The 23242-nt window shown below is 43.6% G+C and overlaps 1 protein-coding gene across 1 annotated transcript; it reads right to left on the bottom strand.

Moving 5' to 3' along the window:
• Window positions 1-4: 4 nt before the first annotated feature.
• LOC112077899 (putative transcription factor Ovo-like 1) lies at window positions 5-6908 on the bottom strand. The gene is made up of 3 exons (XM_024144310.2): window positions 6404-6908; window positions 354-601; window positions 5-220 (listed from the first exon to the last, which is right to left on the bottom strand). Exons 1-3 carry the CDS (start codon window positions 6501-6503, stop codon window positions 5-7), a joined length of 564 nt encoding a protein of 187 aa, XP_024000078.1. The 5' UTR covers window positions 6504-6908.
• Between the last annotated feature and the right edge of the window lie 16334 nt (window positions 6909-23242).

The raw sequence follows: 23242 nt of genomic DNA, 5'->3' as shown, positions 1-23242 counted from the left end.
GGGATTAGACATGGAGAGTGGAGAGAGGGGGGATGGTGAGAGAGGAGGTTATTTGACATACCTGGCACACGAACGTCGCCTGAGCACCTGTCCCTGACCTCGTTACTGTGGAGACCGGGACAGTAGCGGACGTCGTCAAGGCAACAGGTGTGGTGGTGATTTCGGGGACGGAAGGCTGGGGAGGTTTTGGAATCTCACTGGGTAGCTCACCTGTGGTCACCTATAGAAGAGACAGAGAAACAGACAGGAGAAAAAAAAGAGTTAAGAGATGATTGGGGGCTTTATATTCCCAGAACAACAAACACAATGTCAACAAAAAAGACTACATTCTCCATGATGCCTCAGTCACTCACCTTGATTTTGGAGCGGACGTAGGGACTGCTCTGTGCCCTCCTCTTGACCTCTAACCCCTGACCCGGGCTTTGGGGTCTACCCAGCACCGTGCACGAGGGCAGCTCCGCTCTAGGGGTCATCACGCTGTGCACGTCACGCAGGAGTGATTCTGTGCGTTTGGTGTATTCGTAGCGTGTCGTCGTGGAGAGACAGAGAGCGGTCTCTGCTGGGCTGGCTTCAGTCTCCTCCAATAAGGGGAATGCAGACACTGGAACAAGAGAGGAGAAAAGATACATTACATATAGAATATAACCTACAATATGCTAACACACACACACGCACAAGAAGGACAGAGGGAAATGTTTTAGCTTGATAAAGGATATAATCTAGGGATTCTAGTGTGGTGATGTTGTTAACAGTTAATATGAGCTTGTGCCAGTCTAAGTGAGTGTGTAAAGGGTGACAGAGAGGACCGGGGGGGTTGTGTGTGTGATTAAAGGCATTGTCTTGTGCCTCACACACACTATAGTTACCGTCGGACCAGTCTGACCGGCCAGTCCAGAGACACAGGTTCCCGCTGTAAACTCCTCAAACACACACACACCTCCGCAGGCAGTACAGACACACCTCCAGACAGTACAGACACTCCTCCAGACAGTACAGACACCCCTCCAGACAGTACAGACACCCCTCCCCCTCCAGACAGTACAGACACCCCTCCAGACAGTACAGACACCCCTCCAGACAGTACAGACACCCCTCAGACAGTACAGACACCTCCAGACAGTACAGACACTCCTCCAGACAGTACCGACACTCCTCCAGACAGTACAGACACACTCCAGACAGTACAGCACCCCTCAGACACCACCACAGACAGTACAGACACCCCTCCAGACAGTACAGGACACCCCTTCCAAGGACAGTTACAGACACACCTCCAGACAGTACAGACACCCCTCCAGACACACCAGACACACCTCCAGACAGTACAGACACCCCTCCAGACAGTACAGACACACCTCCAGCCAGTAATTGTAGAGACGTATGTGTGTGTGTGTGTTCTATAAATGTCAGTTGATCACACAATTGAATCTGTTGATTCTATAACAGGACAGGAGCCAAATCGGATAACTCACAAATCAAAGCATTGCGTGAGGTCCCGTTGTTGTGTGGGTCATAATCAGGGGTGTCAACCTAAAACCCTGAGGGCTTTTTTAAAAAAGTAAGTAAAATATGCATCTCTGCTAAAAATCTGGGTAAAAGATTTAAAGGAATGTGAGTCTTATTCAGTACATGGAGTTGTTGGCTGCTTTTCTAAAGTCTAATAACCTTGCCAACAGGCTTGCCAGCTAAATTAGTTAGACAAGATAGCAATTCAAACTTGATTTATAGCTTGAAATGGCTTCTTGGTGGTCAATTGAATTTACAAACATACGGTACATTCGGAAAGTATTCAGAACCCCTTGACTTTTTCCGCATTTTGTTACGTTGCAGCCTTATTCTAAAATGTATTAAATCTTTTTTTCCCACTCATCAATCTTACATTTACATTACATTTAAGTCATTTAGCAGACGCTCTTATCCAGAGCGACTATCTTCAAACAATGCCCCATAATGACATCACAATGCCCTATAATGACAAAGCAGAAAGAGGTTTTTAGACATTTCTGCAAATGTATAAAAAATTTACAAAAATGAAATATAACATTTACATAAGTATTCAGACCCTTTACTCAGTACTTCGTTGAAGCACCTTTGGCAGTGATTACAGCCTCGAGTCTTGTTGGGTATGACGCTACAAGCTTGGCACACCTGGATTTGGGGAGTTTCTCTCATTCTTCTCTGCAGATCCTCTCAAACTCTGTCAGGTTGAATGGGAAGCGTCGCTGCACAGCTATTTTCAGGTCTCTCCAGAGATGTTAGTTCAGTCGGTGACGTCACTTGCTCTGAGACTTGAAGTAGTGGTCCCCCTTGCTCTGCAAGGGCCGCGGKTTTTGTGGAGCGATGGGTAACGACGCTTCGTGGGTGACTGTTGTTGATGTGGTGCAGAAGGTCCCTGGTTCGCGCCCGGGGTCGGGGCGAGGGGACGGTCTAAAGTTATACTGTTACACTTAGGGTCGTTGTCCTGTTGGAAGGTGAACCTTCGCCCCAGTCTGAGTTCCTGAGCACTCTGGAGCAGGTTTTCATCATCATCTCTGTACTTTGCTCCGTTCATCTTTCCCCTCGATCCTGACTAGTCTCCCAGTCCCTGCCGCTGAGAAAAACATCTCCACAGCATCCTTCGCTGGGCCGTTTGGGAAATTTGGGGCAAAATTAGAGTATACCCACTTCTCCAGGTGAAACAACACCACTGCTTAAGGTGGCTGCTCCCCTATAGACACAAAGGGTTTACTTAGCTCACTGAGTTCCTTTGAAAACAGGAAAAAAGAAAAAGTCTCCGCTTCCTCTTCCGCTCTACACTTTCCTCTACTGATGGATCCGGGCACCTCGGAAGGAACCATTTACTAGGGAGAATAGGGGGGGTTACTCTTTGCCTGGTCCAGTCAGTGTGCTCCCTCCTCAAAATACAGCTGACAGATMTTTTTTATACATAATTATGATAAAACGTGGGCTTTWAAATGAAGTTTAGTAATGAATATATATATATATTTTTMWATGTAACAGTTTAATCTGAGGAGCAGGTTCTACCTATTCCCAGTGTCATATTGGGACAGAATTAAGTTGTTTTTATTAAAACCGTTTAATTGCTCAACTGAAGTCATATTTCATTTCAAACAATAAAAAACCGTACACACACACACACCTGATTAGACATGTTGGTGAATTGTTAACCTCGAGCTGTTTGCTCACCCCTCCCTTCCCTCACACCAGCACCAAGTGCGCCTCCAGGCAAACAATGACTATCCATATAACCAGATATTATGACACGGATATTTGAAACCTTGGTTCAGTCWCATCTTTGAAAACCTAATTCGTGTTATCAAACAGTCTGAAACTAACCCGCCTGTTCTCATAGACTAGACCAGGGGTAGGCATCCCTGGTTCTGGACTGGCACCAGTGTGTTGAATTTAGGCAGTCACTGAACAAATCAATTAGTTTAATTGGTCAGGTGTGGAACAAAACCCWGCAGTACCTGTGATACTCCAGTAAACAGGGTTGCCTACCTCTGGACTAGACGTAATAAAGTCAACGTAAATCCTGGACACTCAAATTAGTATAATATTTGACGTCTGGTCTGGTTACAGAAGACAATAAGGTTACTTAAGGCAAAACTAAAGTAGGCTGGTATAACCCAAAGGCTGTGTTTTCAAATCTCATCACGGACAACTTTCCTACTACTTACTACTTTTTAGTTACTTTGCAACTATTTAGCATGTTAGCTAACCCTTCCTCTAACCCTAACCTTTAATCTAACCTAACCCATAGCCCCTAACCTTAACCTTTAATCTAACCTAACCCTAACCTTAACCTTTAATCTAACCTAACCTTAACCTTTAATCTAACCCTAACCTTTAATCTAACCTAACCCTAACCTTAACCTTAACCTTTAATCTAACCTAACCCTAACCTTAACCTTTAATCTAACCCTAACCTTTAATCTAACCTAACCCTAACCTTTAATCTAACCTAACCCTAACCTTTAATCTAACCTAACCCTAACCTTTAATCTAACCTAACCCATAGCCCCTAACCTTAACCCCAAACTATAACCCCTAGCCTAGCTAATGTTAGCCACCTAGCTAATGTTAGCCACCTAGCCAAAGTTATCCACAACCAATTGGAATTTGTAACATATCATACATTTTGCAAATTTGTAACACAATGTACGTATTGCACATCATATGAAATGGATGATGGACATCGACAATTTAATACATGCCATACGAAACATATCATACTAATTGGAGTGTCCCAATTTAAGTTTATTATGTTACGTCTATCCCTGAGTACAGGCTGAACTAACGGTTTAATGAAAAGTGTCAAACACAGGATGAAGTCAAAGACAATGTATCGGCTAATATTCAAAACAATAGGCCTAGGTGCTATCTTAACCTCCCATGGAGAGAGAGGGAGTCAACAGGAGAACAGGCGGCAGTGGTTTGGTGTGTTTGCTAAGGGTGTATGACTGTGTGTTGGGAGACGAGGGTACTAGCCCTAGTCCGTTATTTCACCCAGCATCTACCATCCTGAACATTACCCAGACGGCGGGGGCGCGTCGAGGGCACTCAATGAAGAYTGCTTCTTCCCAAATGTGCACAGGTACTGTTAGCGCCGTTTTTTTTCTTCTCAACTTACAAAAAATATCTCCTGTGCCATTTTATTTATTTATTAGTTGAAGCTACAAAAATAATAGAATAGCTACTAAGCACATGCGTTTCAATGTCCAACTATCAAATTATCTTGCTCAGAATTATGGTGAGAAATGTGTAACCTAACCTACGCTAAACGCATAATGTGATAAACGCCACGGAAGCATTGTTAGTAAGCACAATGATAACAGCTGTAGTTGGAGTGAAACACAAGTCGAGTCGGTGGGACAGGTAACTTCACACAGCCGCGTAATAACTAGGCTGTGGGCTGCCGCTAGCGTTGTCACCATGACTACTGCTGTTGATTTGGCTCGTCAGGCAATAACCTAAACGTTCACATCTTTGCAGTTTGAAATAGCCTTGGTTTTCAATCGTTTTCATTAAAAACATATTCAACTTAGACAATTTGATAACAATCAAATAACACACATCAGCAAAAGATAGATCTTACAGCCTACCCCATAACCATATCGAGAGGCTTGGTTTGTTTCTTACTTAACGCGTTCTTAATGTTTTTTAAATATATTAGTTCAGGAAGTGAAATCTATCTCCTGTTGGGTGCTAATCTAACGATCGTTTTCAGTACCAGAGACTTTTAAAGGATCTAAAAGGCAATGATTAAAAGTTAACTGTGGTGGGGGAAGGAGGTCTTAGGTGGACGTGTTTACATTGACATTTTAGTCATATAGTAGGGCGCTCTTATACAGACCGACTTACAGGAGCAATATGGGGTTGGTGCCTTGCTCAAGGGCACATCGATAGACTTTTCACCTAGTCGTCTCGAACCAGCAACCTTTCAGTTACTGCACCAACGCTATTAACCGCGAGGCTTCCTGCCCGCTATCAGTTATCTGATATCACAACACATAACAATAACAAAAAAGCCCACCGGTACAATGGCGATTGTTCTCAGGACTGTGACGCAAGAGAGACATATCTAGTCTAGATAAAAGAAGAAGAATATGAGGTGAAACGTCCCTCCGTGTAAAACACTGGTCACGTTAAGTGTTCGGCTACTGTGTGGATTATGGCAAAAATAAATAATATATATTTTAGTCTGCATGTCAAGCAGTTAAAGGCATATCTGTTCTACACAGTAGGGCTTACATCTCAAATCTATTGCAAACCAAGATGCTATTTTTTCATGAAGCGCCGCGGTAGACTGCCTATAAGGCCAACCAATGCAGTCTATACAGCGGCGCTTCGTGAAACAAGTGGGTCTTGGTTTACAATAGATATGACAGGCCGTATGGGTGAGGTAGATTGTGGCAGTGCTGCAACCGGTTTCACCCCCCCCTCTTTCTCTCCTTCAAGGAAACTACTCGGGTCTGAAGACCGGACAGCGGGAGTTGTAACCGGGTGTCCTGATTATCTTTGTGGCTCACAGGGGAACATTGCCACATGCACTATAGTTGGGCCTGGCCCGCTGCAACGCAGTGTCTTAACCTCTAGACCAAGAAAAGCTCAATAAAACCCACAAAAAAATGGTATCGGAAGTCCTATGATCTATCCTGGAATATGGCCTGTGATGACAGTGTAAAAATGATGCCAAAACATTCCACCCCGATACTGCTGTAATGTAGCCTACCTACTCGTTTGGATACATAATTGTAACAGTTTCTGGTTGAGTTTTTGTTAAACCGTTATAGCCTAACAATTTATTAATCGTGTCATTGAACACTGATTTCCCGTTATTCGGTGCTGCTGCTCGTGCTCCACGGAAACAAAATGGTTTATTAACGGAACACAACCTCACCTGGGATATAGACGTACCCGCGCTCGTGGTCTGGCAGCTCGCTCCAGTTCCGCTTACCGGGAGAGTATCTCGCCTTCTTTACAAGGAAGGCTCGCGGCATGGTCGGTTTTCACGGTTAATCTGTCGTCTTCGTCTAGTCAATATACTCCTAGTAAACTGATGAAGAAAAAAAAGTGCTTAAAAAAACTTCCCGCTGGGAAAAAAATAACAAAAAGGTAAGGATTGTTCCCCTCCCTCCTTCTCCACCTAACAACAAACTTTGTAGCTCTGTAGTTTCGGTCTTCTACCTATCCCGTTTTCTTTCTCTTTTTATCCGTTGTTTTTCTCCAAGCCCATACTCCACAAAAACAGCAACGGTAGCGTCTCTGCAGGTGAGTTCGCTTGTTCAGGTGTGCCCGTACCTTCAGGCTACGTTCTAACCTCGGAGTTTGTCAGGTAGACCGCTGATAAGTATTCCAATTCACAGCCACACAACACAACACAACACGGTGAACTCAGAGGTTGGTCAAAGGCAACACAGGTAGGCTAGTTCTTCTTTTCCTTTATTCAGGAAGCACAGGTAGCAGCGCGCATGCGTCTCAGAAATAACGGTGACAAACTAGATCTGGGCCAGGCTAGTACCTGTTCGACCGGTTTCTTTTCTTCTTTTTTTTGTTACACACTCCCTCTCGCTTTCTCCATTCCGCTTCGAGGTGGGGACGAGAAGAAGGGCTTGAAAACATATTAGAAAGGGGAGGGGAAATGTTCGAGTATGACAGCAGAGTACGTATAGAGGATAAATAAATAGTTGATTAGTGGGAAAGGGGAAAGGGCTTCGCCACAGTGGCGCACAAGGAACAGGTATGGGAGGCGCTATTCATCCTTCTTTTATTCCCGTGTGTTTGTTCTGGTGAGGGGGGGGGGTGCATTCGAAAAGTATTCAGACCCCTTGACTTTTTTCACATTTTGTTACGTTACAGCCTTATTCTTCACATAAGTATTCAGACCCTTTACTCAGTACTTTGCTGAAGCACCTTTGGCAGCGATTACAGCCTCAAGTCTTCTTGGGTATGACGCTACAAGTTTGGCACACCTGTATTTGGGGAGTTTCTCCTTTTCTTCTCTGCAGATCCTCTCAAGCTCTGTCAGGTTGGATAGGGAGCGTTGCTGCACAGCGATTTTTAGGTCTCTCTAGAGATGTTCGATTGGGTTCAAGTCCGGGCTCTGGCTGGGCCACTCAAGGACATTCAGAGACATCCCCACAACATGATGCAACCACCAGCATGCTTCACCGTAGGGATGGTGTCAGGTTTCCTCCAGACGTGACGCTTGGCATTCAGGCCAAATGGCCAGACAGGTGTGCATAGTCACTTCGCCCCCACCTACATGTACAGATTACCTCAACGAGCCTGTACCCCCACACACTGACTCGGTACCGGGGTCCCCTGTATATAGCCTCATTATTGTTATTGTGTTACTTTTTATTATTACTTTTTATTTTAGTCAACTTGGTAAATATTTTCTTAACTCTTCTTGAACTGCACTGTTGGTTAAGGGCTGTAATTAAGCATTTCACGGTAAAGTCTACACTTGTTGTATTCGGCGCATGTGACAAATAGTTTGATTTGATTTGAAATAGTTCAATCTTGGTTTTATCAGACCAGAAAGTCTTGTTTCTCATGGTCTGAGAGTCTTTAGGTGCCTTTCGGCAAACTCCAAGCGGGCTGTCATGTACCTTTTACTGAGGAGTGGCTTCCGTCTGGCCACTCTACCATAAAGGCCTGATTGGTGGAGTGCTGCAGAGATGGTTGTCCTTCTGGAAGGTTCTCCCATCTCCACAGAGGAACTCTGGAGCTCTGTCAGACTGACCATCGGGTTCTTGGTCACCTCCCTGACCAAGGCCCTTCACCCCAGATTGCTCAGTTTGGCTGGGCGGCCAGCTCTAGGAAGAGTCTTGGTGGTTCCAAACTTCTTCCATTTAAGAATGATGGAGGCCACTGTGTTCCTGGGGACCTTCAATGCTGCAGACATGTTTTTGTACCCTTCCCCAGATCTGTGCCTCGACACATTGCTGTCTCGGAGCTCTACGGACAATTCCTTCAACCTCATGGCTTGGTTTTTGCTCTGACATGCACTGTCAACTGTGTGATAGACAGGTGTGTGCCTTTCCAAATCATGCCCAATCAGTTGAATTTACCACAGTCAAGTTGTAGAAACATCTCAAGGATGATCAATGGAAACAGGATGCAACTGACCTCAATTTGAGTCTCATAGCAAAGGGTCTGAATACTTATGTAAATGAGGTTTTTCAGTTTTTTATTTTCATAAATTTGCAAACATTTCAAAAAACCTGTTTTCGCTATGTCATTATGGGGTATTGTGTGTAGATTGATGAGGAACAAAAACAAATTTAATACATTTTAGAATAAGGCTGTATTGTAAAATAAATTGGAAAAAGTCAAGGGGTCTGAATACATTCATGGACTCACCTTGTTGTGCTGTGCTTCCTTGAACAGGAAGTGGCACGGCGGTCTTTCGTGGGCAATTTTTTTGTCATTAAACTTTGTCATCAAATTCTCTGGATATATGCTGCTTTCAAGACAACTTGGAACTCGAAAAAAACGATACGTTTTATGATGACGTCAATGATCTTCAGGTCGTAGCTCTAGAAAGAGACCCGACCTCCTGGATTTACAATTCCCAGTTGGATGACAGTTCAAAACCTATTTTCCCAGTCGTAGCTCGATTTTCCCGAGTTCCCAGTTGCCTTGAACTCACCAAAATCAGATTTTGCAGTTCCAAGTTAACAGTTGTTTTGAGCGATGCACAAATCCTGCTTCATTGACAGCACGGCTAACGTTGAATGTTTATCATTTTAAACTTGGAACAGAGACCCTTAAACCCAGACTTGGGACCACACAGCCGCTCCACTGAATAACAGGCTAATGATTGACTCCACTGAATAGCAGGATAGTGATTGACTCCACTGAATAGCAGGATAGTGATGCTTTGCAATGCTTGCAGGTAGCCACTGATTCCTTTACCTGTTACTCTCCTCTCTCTCTCTCCCTCCATCTGTACCTGTTACTCTCCTTCTCCTCCTCTTCCTCCTCTCTCTCTCTCTCTCCCTCCGTCTTCTACCTGTTACTCTCCTTCTCTTGCCCTCCAGCCATACCTGTTGCGCTCTCCTCCTCTCCTCTCCATCCGTACCTTTACTCTTCCTCCTTCTCTCCTCCCTCCATCCGTACCTTACTCTCTCTCCTCCTCTCTCTCCCTCCATCCGTACCTTTACCTCCTCCTCCTCTCTACCTCCATCCGTACTGTTACCTCCTCCTCCTCTCTACCTCCATCCGTACCTGTTACTCTCCTCCTCCTCTCTACCTCATCCCTACTTACTCTCCTCTCCTCTTTCTCCCTCCACCGTACCTGTTACTCTCTCCTTCTCTCTCTCCCTCCTCTCTTACCTGTTACTCTCCTCCTCCTTTCTCTCTCTCCCTCCATCCGTACCGTTCTCTCCTCATCCTCTCTCTCTCTCCCCATCCGTACCTACTCTCCTCCTCCTCTCTCTCTCTCCCTCCATCCGTCACCTGTTACACTCCTCCTCCTCTCTCTCTCTCCCTCCATCCGACCTGTTACTCTCCTCCTCCTCTCTCTCTCTCCCTCCATCCGTACCTGTTACTCTCCTCCTCCTCCTCTCTCTCTCCCTCCATCCTGTACCTGTTACTCTTCCTCCTCCCCTCTCTCTCTCTCCATCTGTACCTGTTACTCTTCCTCCTCCTTCTCTCTCTCCTCCTCTGACCTTACTCTCCTCCTCTCTCTCTCCCTCCGTCTGTACCTGTTACTCTCCTTCTCTCTCTCTATCTCCGTCTTACTGTTACTCTCCTCCTCCTCTCTCTCCCTCCATCCGTACCTGTTACTGTCCTCCTCCTCTCTCCCCTCCATCTGTACTGTACTCTCCCTCCCCTCTCTCTCTCTCTCCCTCCATCCTACCGTTACTCTCCTCCTCCTCCTCTCTCTCTCTCCCTCCATCCGTTACCCTGTTACTCTCCTCCTCCTCCCTCTCTCTCTCCATCTGTACCTGTTACTCTCCTCCTCCTCTCTCTCTCCCTCCGCCTGTACCTGTTACTCTCTCCTCCTCTCTCTCTCCATCCATACCTGTTACTCTCCTCCTCCTCTCTCCCTCCATCTGTACCTGTTTACTCTCCTTCTCCTCTCTCTATCTCCATCCGTACCTGTTACTCTCCCTCCTCTCTCCCTCCATCCGTACCTGTTACTCTCCTCCTCCTCTCTCTCCCTCCATCCGTACCTGTTACTCTCCTCCTCCTCTCTCTCCTCCATCCGTACCTGTTACTCTCCTCCTCCTCTCTCTCTCTCCCTCCATCTGTACCTGTTACTCTCCTCCTCCTCTCTCTCTCCTCCATCTGTACTGTCTCTCCTCCTCTCTCTCTCCCTCCATCCGTTACCTGTTACTCTCTCCTCCTCTCTCCCTCCATCTGTCCTGTTACTCTCCTCCTCCTCTCCCCTCCATCTACCTGTTACTCTCCTCCTCCTCTCTCCCTTCCATATGTACCTGTTACTCTCCTCCTCCTCTCTCCCTCCATCTGTACCGTGTTACTCTCCTCTCTTATGATTGTGTCTGGGAACTCTGGCAAGGCTTTTCTTAGTGTAAAGATGACAGGTTCACACCAACATATTCTAACAGTTGCAGGCAGTAAAACATATTTACTGGGGTACAGGTATTTGGCTTGATACATGGTGTGATTTATGTAACGTGTTATTTGAACGAGCAGTGCCAGTTAAGAACACATGGCTATGAGTGTATTAAGGACTGCTACCACGGGCCACAGACCCGACGACGCGGCCAAAATCGAGCCCGTGAGACGCCCAAGCACAGGGCCGGGGGAGGCTAGCTACGAGGTTACCAGGCACTTTGTCTCATGCTTCGAGGACTAGGTCAAAACACAAAACAGGGCAATGTCCAGGCAACACCAAAAAACTGCGAACGATCAAACCGAGCGTACGGCACGGAAATGATTGACAAGCAGATGGGTGCCAGCCCTTGTTATGCAACAGCGGCGACCTTGTAGGATGCCGTATCAGTACACTGGCCTGGATCACTGAAAGCACCATGACAAATCACGCCTGAGAAATGTGAATATGTTATCATGATCTTGCGAAATGGTCATAATAACGTACATTAGTAAGAGGGTAACCAATGTACATGATTTAACTATTAGACTCTGACGTCCTCTTAAAATGTCTATCACGGTAACCTTTGGAATGTGCTAAGTATGTGAAACTCGTTGATTTAGACTGCTGAACTATAACTAGAAGAAGGAGCAAAATTGGACTTAGCCCCACTTAGCATTACAACTCCCTGAAAATAGATATTTAGATTATTAACACCCAGGTGTTTATATGTTCCAAATAAATAATCAATGCAGTTATCCCTAATTTAGGACAGAAATCAACAGGCAAATCAAATTTAACGCGGAGGGGGGGCTCGCGTGGTTCAGTATAGCGTAGATACCTAATATCGACAATAACAATCCCCAATTTTGGCTTTAATTTATGGATCGAGGAGGTATGAGAGGTCAACTGCTCCACGATAACTGTTCCTTTGAACTGGGAAGCTAGGCCATTATCTCCCAATTTCTGATTAATGTCGTAATGACCCGTTTTCAGGTCAGCTTAACTTAAACCACTGACCAAATGTTACTTAACGCTAACCATCTGCCCAACCGACAAACCAATTTCGAGCACCTGCTAAGTGACCACAGACTACCGATATTAGGCCAACAAGAAAGGAAGAGCAGAGATGGCAGGATTGGAAAGTGACAAGAGGCCCCGAAGAAAGCATGAAGGTAAGCAATGAAGCATCTTGAAGCCAGCACTAGTTTTATTGTGGAAGAACGACCAACCCAGGGCGGGGGAGGAAGGATACGTCGCCTTGAAGAGCATTCTGGGAGAGAAGAGTAGCCAGAGAATAGGGATAGCCCCCCCCCGCGTTGATTATATGTCGGATGTTCTGGTGGCGGGGGGGGGGTAATGTCGAAAGGCCCTGAAAGAGTATTTATCGTTAAATACTGGAGAGCGGAGTCAGTGGAGAGAAGATGGTAGAGGGTCCAGGGGAGGGGAGGAGGAATGAGATTAAAGCGAAGGGAGGGAGAGGAGGGCAGCAAGAGAAGAGGCGGAAGAGAGTCAATTAGCATTAGAGTAAGCTGCGTTCAAACTGGCGTTGATATGTGTGTCATGCCTGGAGAAATGAGAGGAAGGGAGTAAACGCAATGAATGAAGTTTTTGTATCGGATATCATGTGTTGCTAAATTATATTGTTATTAGATAGGAGGGAGATGGGTAAGGGGGGACGACTGGTGAGCGAGTGAGGAGACCGACCGCGCCTTTAGAGGATGGCACGCTAGCCCCCAGCGACCAAGCCAAAGAGAGAGAGAAGAGGGAAAGAAGAGAGGAGTTTGTTGAAGAGGAACGGACAAGGAGAGGAGAAGGGGAAGAGGACGAGACAGGAGAGCGCGCTAGTAGGAGGAGGGAGGAGGATGAGGAGGAGAGAGGAGAGAGGGAGTGAGGAGGGGAGGGGATGGGGCCCCCCCATTTTCCATGTTAAGAGACGAGGGGGTGATGTTGGAGGGAGGAGAGGTATGAGGAGATGGAGGGGAGCCGCCCTAGTAATTTGTATGGTGTTGGATTAATGATTGGTTTTTGGAGTAGAAGGTCCGAGGCCAGCGAGCCGGAGCGCAAGAAGAGGGGAAAAGAAAGCTGTGGTGAGGGAGGTGGATTAGAAGTGAGTATGGGGGAGGGAGGGGAGGAGAGGGTACAGCTACAAGCAAAACCTAATAGAGAGTGAAGAAAATACACCAAATAAAATGATGCATATTACAATTACTTTCTCCTCCCTATTGGTTTTCTCTCCCTCTCTCAATCTTCTTCTCTCTCTCCCCTCTCTCCCCTCTCTCCCTCTCTCCCTCTCTCCTCTTTCTCAATCTTCTTCCTCTCCTCTCCCCTCTTATCCCTCTTCTCATCTCTCTCTCTCTCCCCTCTCCCTCTCTCCCTCTTTCTCAAATCTTCCTCTCTTCCCTTCTCTCCCCTCTCTCCCCTCTCTTCCTCTCTCCCTCTTTCTCAATCTCTCTCTCTCTCTCCCCTCCTCTCCCTCTCTCCCTCTCTCCCTCTTTCTCCAATCTCTTTCTCTCTCTCTCCCCTCTCTCCCTCTCTCCTCTCTCCCTCTTTCTCAATCTTCTCTCTCTCTCCCCTCTCTCCCTCTCTCCCTCTCTCCCTCTTCTCAATCTTCTCTCTCTCTCTAATCCATGCATCCATGATTAGGGAGATGTGTGTGAAATGTCATACTACACTAGCTAAACACGTGTTTATATCCCCAGAGTACGTCTAGTCATTCTAGTCAAACTCGTTTTACCAACGAGAGAGAAAAGAGAGAGAGACGGAACCCACTGGTTCCCTCTAGGTTACAGAGAGCTGTAGTCCCATCCACCCAAACTACCAGGTGGTGAAACAGGAAGGACTCAGGGGGTATGCTAATTTGGTATTTTACATTTTACATTTGGCTAGAAATTAATAAGAAAAATGGTCTCAGCACGAGACAACAATTCCTCCTGTGTGCTACCTATATCCCCCACTAGAATCCTCATACTTTAATGAAGACAGCTTCTCCATCCTGGAGGGGGAAATCAATCATTTCCAGGCCCAGGGACATGTACTAGTCTGTGGCGACCTAAATGTCAGAACTGGACAAGAACCTGACACCCTCAGCACACAGGGGGACAAACACCTGRCTGGAGGTGACAGCATTCCCTCCCCCATATGCCACCCAACACCCAAGACACAACTATGACAACATAACCAACAAAAACGGGTCACAACTCCTGCAGCTCTGTCGGACGCTGGGTATGTACATAGTCAATGGTAGGCTTGACTATGTACATACCTACTGACACCCCTATCAGACTACAGCAAAACCACAGTCTACCTGAACAGAGCAATACTCAATCATGAGGCATCGAGAGGCATCGAGATAAGAAATGCTATAGATGGAAGGAAAGTAGTGTGGAAATCTACCAAAAAACTATTAGGCAACAACAAATTCAATCCCTTTTAGACAACTTCCTGAACAAAACGTTCCACTGTAATAGTGAAGGTGTAAACTTGGCAGTAGAAAACCTGAACAGTGTATTTGACCTCTCAGCTTCCTTATCAAATCTAAAAATCTCAAATAGAAAACGGAAGAAAATGAACAACAATGACTTTTGGTTTGATGAAGAATGCAAAAATCTGAGAAAGAAATTGAGAAACCTTTCAAACCAAAAACATAGAGTCCTGGAAAACCTGAGTCTACGCCTTCACTATGGTGAATCACTAAAACAATACAGAAATACACTACGGAAAAAGAAGGAACAGCACGTCAGAAATCAGCTCAATGTAATTGAAGAATCCATAGAATCTAACCACTTCTGGGAAAATTGGAAAACACTAAACAAACAACAACACGAAGAATTATCTATCCAAAATGGAGATGTATGGGTAAACCACTTCTCCAATCTTTTTGGCTCTATAACAAAGAACAAAGAGCAAAAACATATACATGATCAAATACAAATCTTAGAATCAAATATTAAAGACTACCAGAACCCACTGGATTCTCCAATTACCTTGAATGAACAACAGGACAAAATACAAACCCTCCAACCCAAAAAGGCGTGTGGTGTTGATGGTATCGTCAATGAAATGGTCAAATATACAGACAACAAATTCCAATTGGCTATACTAAAACTCTTTAACATCATCCTTAGCTCTGGCATCTTCCCCAATATTTGACAAATTTGACCCCAATAACTACCGTGGGATATCCGTCAGAGATCTAGGATCAGACCACCCTCTAATTCATTATGATTTAGAAGGTAAAACATTTCCAGCACTCCTCTGTGATGCTTTATGAGTCTATAATACGGGGTCTTTAATTTTTTWAATCTTTATTTAACTAGGCAGGTCATTTTAAGAACAAATTCTTATTTTCAATGACGGCCTACGAACAATGGTTTAACTGTCTCTTGTTCAGGGGCAGAACGACAGATTTTTACCTTGTCAGCTCGGGGATTCGACCACTAGGCTACCTGCTGCCCCAGATGGGTATATAATATGGGTCTTTAATATGGGTCTATAATATGGGTCTTTAATATGGGTCTATGATATGGGTCTATAATATGGGTCTTTAAAATGGGTCTATTGATATGGGTCTATATTATGGGTCTATATTATGGGTCTATAATTGATTTTATAATACGGGGTCTAAATATAGGTCCATATTATATGGGTCTATAGTACGGGTCTATATATATGGGTCTAAAGTACAGGATCTATAATATGGTCTATTAATATGGTCTATATAATTTGATATTTAATTGGGTATAATATGGGTCTATAATATGGGGTCTATAATATGGGTCTATAGTTTAGTCTATAATATGGGTCTATAGTTAGGGTCTATAATATGCTTTATGGGTCTATAATATGGTCTTTAATATGGGTCTATAATATGGGTTCTTATAATACGGGGTCTATAATATGGGTCTATAATATGGGTCTATAATATGGGTATATAGTATGGGGTCTATAATATGGCTTTATTATATGGTCTTTAATATGGTTCTATAATATGGTTCTATAATATTAGTCTATAATATGGGTCTATAGTATGGGTCTTTGATATCAAATTTGATTGGTCACCATGGGACCACGCAGCTGTCATACCGCTCAGGACGGAGACGCGTCTGTCTCCTAGAGATGAACGTATTTTGGTGCGAAAAGTGCAAACCAATCCCAGAACAACAGCAAAGGACCTCTGAAGATGCTGGAGGAAACCGGTACAAAAGTATCTATATCCACAGTAAAAACGAGTCCTATAACGACATAACCTGAAAGGCCTCAGCAAGGAAGAAGCCACTGCTCCAAAACCCCATAAAAAGCCAGACTACGGTTGCAACTGTACATGGGGACAAAGATAGTTATTTTTGGAGAAATGTCCTCTGGACTGATGAAACAAAAATAGAACTGTTTGGTCATAATGACCATCGTTATGTTTGGAGGGAAAAGGGAGAGGCTTGCAAACCGAAGAACACCATCCCAACCGAAGCACGGGAGTGGCAGCATCATGTTGTGGGGGTGCTTTGCTGCAGGAAGGACTGGTGCATTTCACAAAATAGATGGCATCATGAGGAAAAATTATGTGGATATATTGAAGCAACATCTAAGACATCAGTCAGGAAGTTAAAGCTTGGTCGCAAATGGGTCTTCCAAATGGACAATGACCCCAACATACTTTCAAAGTTGTGGCAAAATGGCTTAAGGACAACAAAAGTCAAGGTATTGGACTGGCCATCACAAAGCCCTGATCTCAATCCTATAGAACATTTGTGGGCAGAACTGAAAAATCGTGTGCGAGCAAACCTGACTCAGTTACATGAGCTCTGTCAGGAGGAATGGGCCAAAATTCACCCAACTTATTGTGGGAAGCTTGTGGAAGGCTACCCAAAACGTTTGACCCAAGTTAAACWATTTAAAGGCAATGCTACCAAATACTAATTGAGTGTATGTAAACTTCTGACCCACTGGAAATGGGTCAGAAATAAATCATTCTCTCTACTATTATTCTGACATTTCACATTCTTAAAATAAAGTGGTGATCCTAACTGACCTAAGTCAGGGAATTTGTCAGGAATTGTGAAAAACTGAGTATAAATGTATTTGGCTAAAGTATATGTAAACTTCCAACTTCAACTTTATGATATGAGTAATGTAAGATATGTAAACATTATTAAAGTGGCATTGTTTAAAGTGACTAGAGATCCATTTATTAAAGGGACCAGTGATTGGGTCTCCATGTAGGCAGCAGCCTCTCTGAGTTAGTGATGGCTATTTAACAGTCTGATGGCCTTGAGATAGAAGCTGTTCTTCAGTCTCTCGGTCCCAGCTTTGATGCACCTGTACTGACCTAGTTTTCTGGATGATAGCGGGGTGAACAGGCAGTGGCTCGGGTGGTTGTTGTCCTTGATGATCTTTTTGGCCTTCCTGTGACATCGGGTGCTGTAGGTGTCATGGAGGGCAGGTAGTTTGCCCCCGGTGATGCGTTGTGCGGACCTCACTACCCTCTGGAGAGCCTTACGGTTGTGGGCGGAGCAGTTGCCGTACCAGGCGGTGATACAGCCCGACAGGATGCTCTCGATTGTGCATATGTAAAAGTTTGTCAGGGTTTTGGGTGACAAGCCAAATTTCTTCAGCCTCCTGAGGTTGAAGAGGTGCTGTTGCGCCTTCTTCACCACACTGTCTGTGTGGGTGGACCATTTCAGTTTGTCTGTGATGTGTACGCCGAGGAACTTTCCACATTCTCCACTACTGTCCCGTCGACGTGGATAGGGGGGTGCTCCCTCTGCTGTTCCTGAAGTCCATGATCATCTCCTTTGTTTTGTTGATGTTGAGTGAGAGGTTGTTTTTCTGACACCATACTCCGAGGGCCCTCACCTCCTCCCTGTAGGCTGTCTCATCGTTGTTGGTAGTCAAGCCCACTACTGTAGTGTTGTCTGCAAACTTGATGACTGAATTGGAGGCATGCATGGCCACGCAGTTGTGGGTGAACAGGGAGTACAGGAGGGGGCTGAGGACGCACCCTTGTGGGGCCCCAGAGTTGAGGATCAGCATAGTGGAGATGTTGTTTCCTACCTTCACCACCTGGGGGCAGCCCGTCAGGAAGTCCAGAACCCAGTTGCACAGGGCGGGGTTGAGACCCAGGGCCCCAAGCTTAATGATGAGATTGGAGGTTATTGTGGTGTTGAATGCTGAGCTATAGTCAATGAACAGCATTCTTACATAGGTATTCCTCTTGTCCAGATGGGATAGGGCAGTGTGCAGTGTGATGGCGATTGCATCGTCTGTGGACCTGTTGGAGCGGTATGCAAACTGAAGTGGGTCAAGGGTGTCAGGTACGGTAGAGGTGATATGATCCTTGACTAGTCTCTCAAAACACTTCATGATGACAGAATATAATATGGGGGAAGAATCAGTGTGGAAAAAGATACAAGTTTATTAGTTTATTCTTGTCTCACAGAAGCATTCCTCACACTCTGTGTGAGTGTGTGTGAGTGAGTGTGTGAGTGAATGTGTGAGTGAGTGTGTGAGTGTGTGAGTGAAGGTGTGAGTGAGTGTGTGAGTGAGAGTGTGAGTGAGTGTGCAGAGTGAGTGTGTTGAGTGAATGTGATGGTGTGAGTGAGGGTTGTGAGGTGTGTGAGTGAGTGCTGTGAGTGAGTGAGGTGTGGAGTGAGTGTGCTGATGGAGTGAGTGAGGTGGTGAGGGTGTAGTGAGTGATGAGTGAGGGAGTGAGGTCGTGAGTGATGTGTGATGTGGTGTGAGTGATTGGTTGTAGTAGTGTTGGTGAGTGAGTGAGAGTGGTGAGTGATGAGTGGTGAGTTTGAGTGATGATGTGAGGGTAGTGTGAGGTTGTGGTGTGTTGAGTGTTAGTGGTTGATGATTAGGTGATGAGTGTGGTGATTGAGTAGTTGATGGGTGTGTGAGTGTTAGCTGGTGATGAATGATGTAGTGTGGTATCATGAGGTTGTTGAGTGAGTGTGTGAGTGAGGGGTAGTGGGTACGTGAGTGAGCTTGAGGTGGTTGAGTAGTGTGGATTGAGTTGAAGTGGATGGTGAGGGTATTCAGCTGGATCTCAGTTCGTTATCCGTTGATACCTGTTGGTCCAGTTCCAGCCGGCGAGTGACAAAACGGCAATGTGACGTGTTGTATGTATATGCGTGGGTGAAAGAGGGTGTGTTGTGCGTGTGTGTGTGTGTGTGTGTGTGTGTGTGTGTGTGTGTGTGTGTCTGGTGTGATCACAAAGCAATTGATTCATAGATGAATGTGACCGTTGTAACTGGGTGACTGTTTGTTTCGTGTTTTTATCTATCACATTCGAGAGGCCTAACCGGTTGTCAACCCCACCGGAAGGTCAAAAAAAAAATTACTAAACTCAACCCACGTTCCACAAGATAGAACGTCCGTACGTGTTTGCGAGTTACACGGTTCTTGAAAAGCTTTAAAACGTGTGTTCAACGGTCTTAATAAACACATGTGATTCGTAAGTAGAGGCACAAAGCATCACAGAACTGGGCTGATGCTTTTCTGATGGGTCAAGGTCAACAGTTCTATCTGATCCAGTATATATCTGCGTCTATAAGTTCCACTTCTTACTTGGCCAACAAACCACGTTTCGGACCGCCAATGCAACTAATCCGGTCGAAATGTTACACGACTGTTCAGAATCTACAGAATATAAATATCTTCGTGGACTGAATTTTAAGAAAAGAGGTGTCATTCAATTATATGCAATTATCGATCGTTGCCCTCAAGCACACGAAGGGGGGACACGCCAACAGAATAAAGGATGTTTATTCAAACAGAGTCAAAACAACTACAAATGTGAACCATTTCTCCACCACCTGGCCCCGACAAAGTTTGTAACGAAAACAAGTGCACATTTGGTCGAGTGCGCACCAGATCCATATCTGAAATGAATTCATTAGACCTCTAGGCTATGTTTCAACAATCACACTACAGTACGTACAGTTTAATTCAGTATTAAGGAGTGACAGTTTAATACAGTAGAGATACAGTGTTTAATAGAGTGAGTACAGTTAAATACAGTATTAGAGTACAGGTGAGGATTCAGTTTAGAGTTACAGTTTAATTCACAGTTTTAGAGTACAGTTTTTTAATTCAGTTAGAGTACAGTTTAATTCAGTAAGAGTAGTACAGTTAATACAGCTTAGAGAGTTACAGTTTAATACAGCTTAGAAGATAGAAGTACATCGTTTAAAACAGTATTTACTGTACAGTTAATACAGTAGTAGTACCGGACAGTACAATGGAGTACAGTTACAAACTTTTAATACAGTAGAGTAAACGGACAAGTACAATGGAGTATACAGTACAGTTTTAATACAGTTAGAGTACCGAAGTACATTAGCTACCGAACAGTACAAGAGTAAGTAAAAGTAGCCGACCAGTACAATGGAGCTACCAGTACGTTTAATTCTAGTAGAGTATCTTATAGAGTAGAGCTAGTTTAATAAGGTTAGAGTACAGTTTAATTCGAAGTAGAACTAGATATCACGAGCTACAGTTTAAATTTCAAGTTAGATACCGAGGTACCGTTTTAATACAGTATTTACTCTGCTTACAGTGTTTAATACAGTATTGTACGGTACAGTTTAATTCACAAAAGTATTGTACTGTTACAGTTTTAATTTCAGGTGAAGCTTTCATAGTTCTTAGTGATACAGTTGAAGAAAGAATCATTACGAGTTAAAGTTATAGAGTTATCAGGTGTATGCCTTTTCAATATTCTCAGCTAGTTATTTTAAACTAGCTCTACCTACTAAATTTTAAGTAAACAGTACCTGTTTATCTAAATTACATGTTATTGTTACGTTACAGTTAAATGCAATACTCCATTCATGTAATCTGTGTCATGTACAGTTTAATACGTATGTACTCTACGTATTAACTGTACTTACTCCATCTGGACTGTCCTGGTGACTTTACAGTTTTATTCGAGGTAACTCTAACGTGTATTTAGTTAACTTGATGATACGAGAGTTAACCTGTACTGTAATTATCATGTTTTAATACTAGGTAACTGGCTCTGAGTGATACTAAGTTTATAATTCAAACTGCGTTACTTTAGATAGTAGCTAGCACTAGTTTTAATGATCAGTAGATAAAATTAACGTACTGAGTTAATTCTCTCTACTGAATTAAAAAACTGTACAGTTAGACTACGTTTAAGAGCTGCTAAATTAGATACAGTTTACTTACTCATATTTTAATACTGCATAATTAAGAAGTCTGTACTCCTACTGAAGTAAAGACTCATGAACTTTTTTCTACTGAACTATTTAAAAACTGCAGACCTCTTTACCTGTATCATGATATATATCAGTGTACTCTACCTGAATTAAACTATCATACTGTAGAGTATGTGTTGTTGCCAAGAGACATAACCCTAGTGAGTCTTATGAATTCACTATATCAGAGTATGGATCTGCGTGCGCACCGACCAAATGTCACTTGTTTCGTTTACAAAACTTGTTCTAGGCAGTACGGCAGCGAGGTTTCTGTGGAAGAATATGGTATACAATACCGATAGTTGGTTATACAGTTTGGACTTCTGTTATTTTGATTAATATTACATCCTATGTATTTAGTTGGTCTGGTACGAGCCACACTAGTCGTGTTTGTCTGATAGCTACCAACATAAATGATATTATTGAGCCAAATAAGTTGAGAGATTTACACATCTAATTCTTAAATTCAGTCAGAATATTTATATTCAGTAGACTTCTGAAACCAGTCGTTGAGGTGAGATCTATATTCCATGCTGTTATAAATGACAGTATCTTAGTTAGTTTTGTCTAAATTTTCGCTAGAGTAGAGTGGAACAGAATACTGTAAGTGTATTTGCTTAGCGATACAGCATGATACGAGTATATGATGAGTAAACCTGTACATATACTACACCGCATTGATTAAATAATCATCGCCCTGAACATGCACTTGTAATATTAAACAAACGTGTGATTGACCCATGTGTAACACCCGCTCAAGATTCAAGAATCTAGACGCCGTCAAGGGTTCATTCTGTATTTGACTTTCGTGCCTACGTACAGACGAAAGTCACAAATGTGTTTTAATTATGGTAGTTACCTTGCCACGTAGTATGTAGATAACAGCTTTCAAATTGCTGTATCACCTCCAGAAGTAGCAAGCTTATCAGTTATCGGAATACACGTTCTATCAGCTAGTAACGTCGTAGCTGGTGTTTAAATTCCAGTAAGATTTTATTAGTTAGAACCATCTTTCATTCAGAGAGTTACAGTTTGAATACCAGCTAGAGTGACGAAGTTAATTACAGTAGAACAGTTACAAAATGTAACAGAAGATACAGTTTCACATTCGAGTTAAGCGCGTGCTCAAGATATCTAGATATGATAAAAAAAAACTACAGCAGGTGAAACTAAAAGTAGCACCCAGTGTAAAGCAACAACAGGGTCTACATTCATCTATTTTGATTATCAATTTTTAATGCTTGTGATCTATATTCTACCACCCACACACACACGTACACAGACTACACCAGAGCACATTTCACAACACACACAGACCACTTAGTACCATCACACATCACCAAGTCTACTACTCCTCATTTCACCCACGACACCAGTATTGTTACTGCTACAGTTTAATACAGTATGTACTGCTACAGTTTTAATTCAAAGTAGAGTACTGTTATAACATTAACAACACGTACACATTGCCGTTTTTCACCTCACTGTTTAATTCAGTAGAGTACAGTTTAATACGCTACAGTACAGGTTAATTCAGTAGAGTACAGTTTAATACAGTATTTACTGTACAGTTTTAATACAGTAGAGTACAGTTAATACAGCCTAGAGTACAGCTTTAATTCAGTAGAGTACAGTTTAATTTACAGCGTAGGAGTACAGTTTTAAACAGTAGAGTTTACAGTTTAATAAGCTTACAGTACAGTTTAATTACAGTATTGTACCTGCTACAGTTTAAAACAGTATTGTACTGTACTGTTTAATTCATAGAGCTAAGTACAGTTTAATTCAGCTAGAGTACTGTACTGCTTTAATCAGTAGATACAGTTTAATCAGCCTAGAGTACAGTTTAATACCAGTAGAGTACCGCGACAGTACAATGGAGTACAGTACAGTTTAATACAGTAGAGTACCGACAGTACAATGATACAGGTACAGTTTAATTTGAGCC

This window comes from Salvelinus sp. IW2-2015, unplaced genomic scaffold (assembly GCF_002910315.2).
Source record: "Salvelinus sp. IW2-2015 unplaced genomic scaffold, ASM291031v2 Un_scaffold5032, whole genome shotgun sequence".
NCBI lineage: Eukaryota > Metazoa > Chordata > Actinopteri > Salmoniformes > Salmonidae > Salvelinus > Salvelinus sp. IW2-2015.
This window is presented reverse-complemented; position numbering and strand designations above follow the sequence as displayed.

Bases quoted from the DNA above. Each gene is read 5' to 3' on its own strand.
- LOC112077899 (XM_024144310.2), bottom strand. From the start codon at position 6,503: ATGCCGCGAGCCTTCCTTGTAAAGAAGGCGAGATACTCTCCCGGTAAG. The intron at 602-6,403 runs GTGAGGTTGTGT...CTCTTGTTCCAG, and splicing joins CGGGTACGTCTATATCCCAG to TGTCTGCATTCCCCTTATTG. The intron at 221-353 runs GTGAGTGACTGA...TCTCTTCTATAG, and splicing joins ACGTCCGCTCCAAAATCAAG to GTGACCACAGGTGAGCTACC.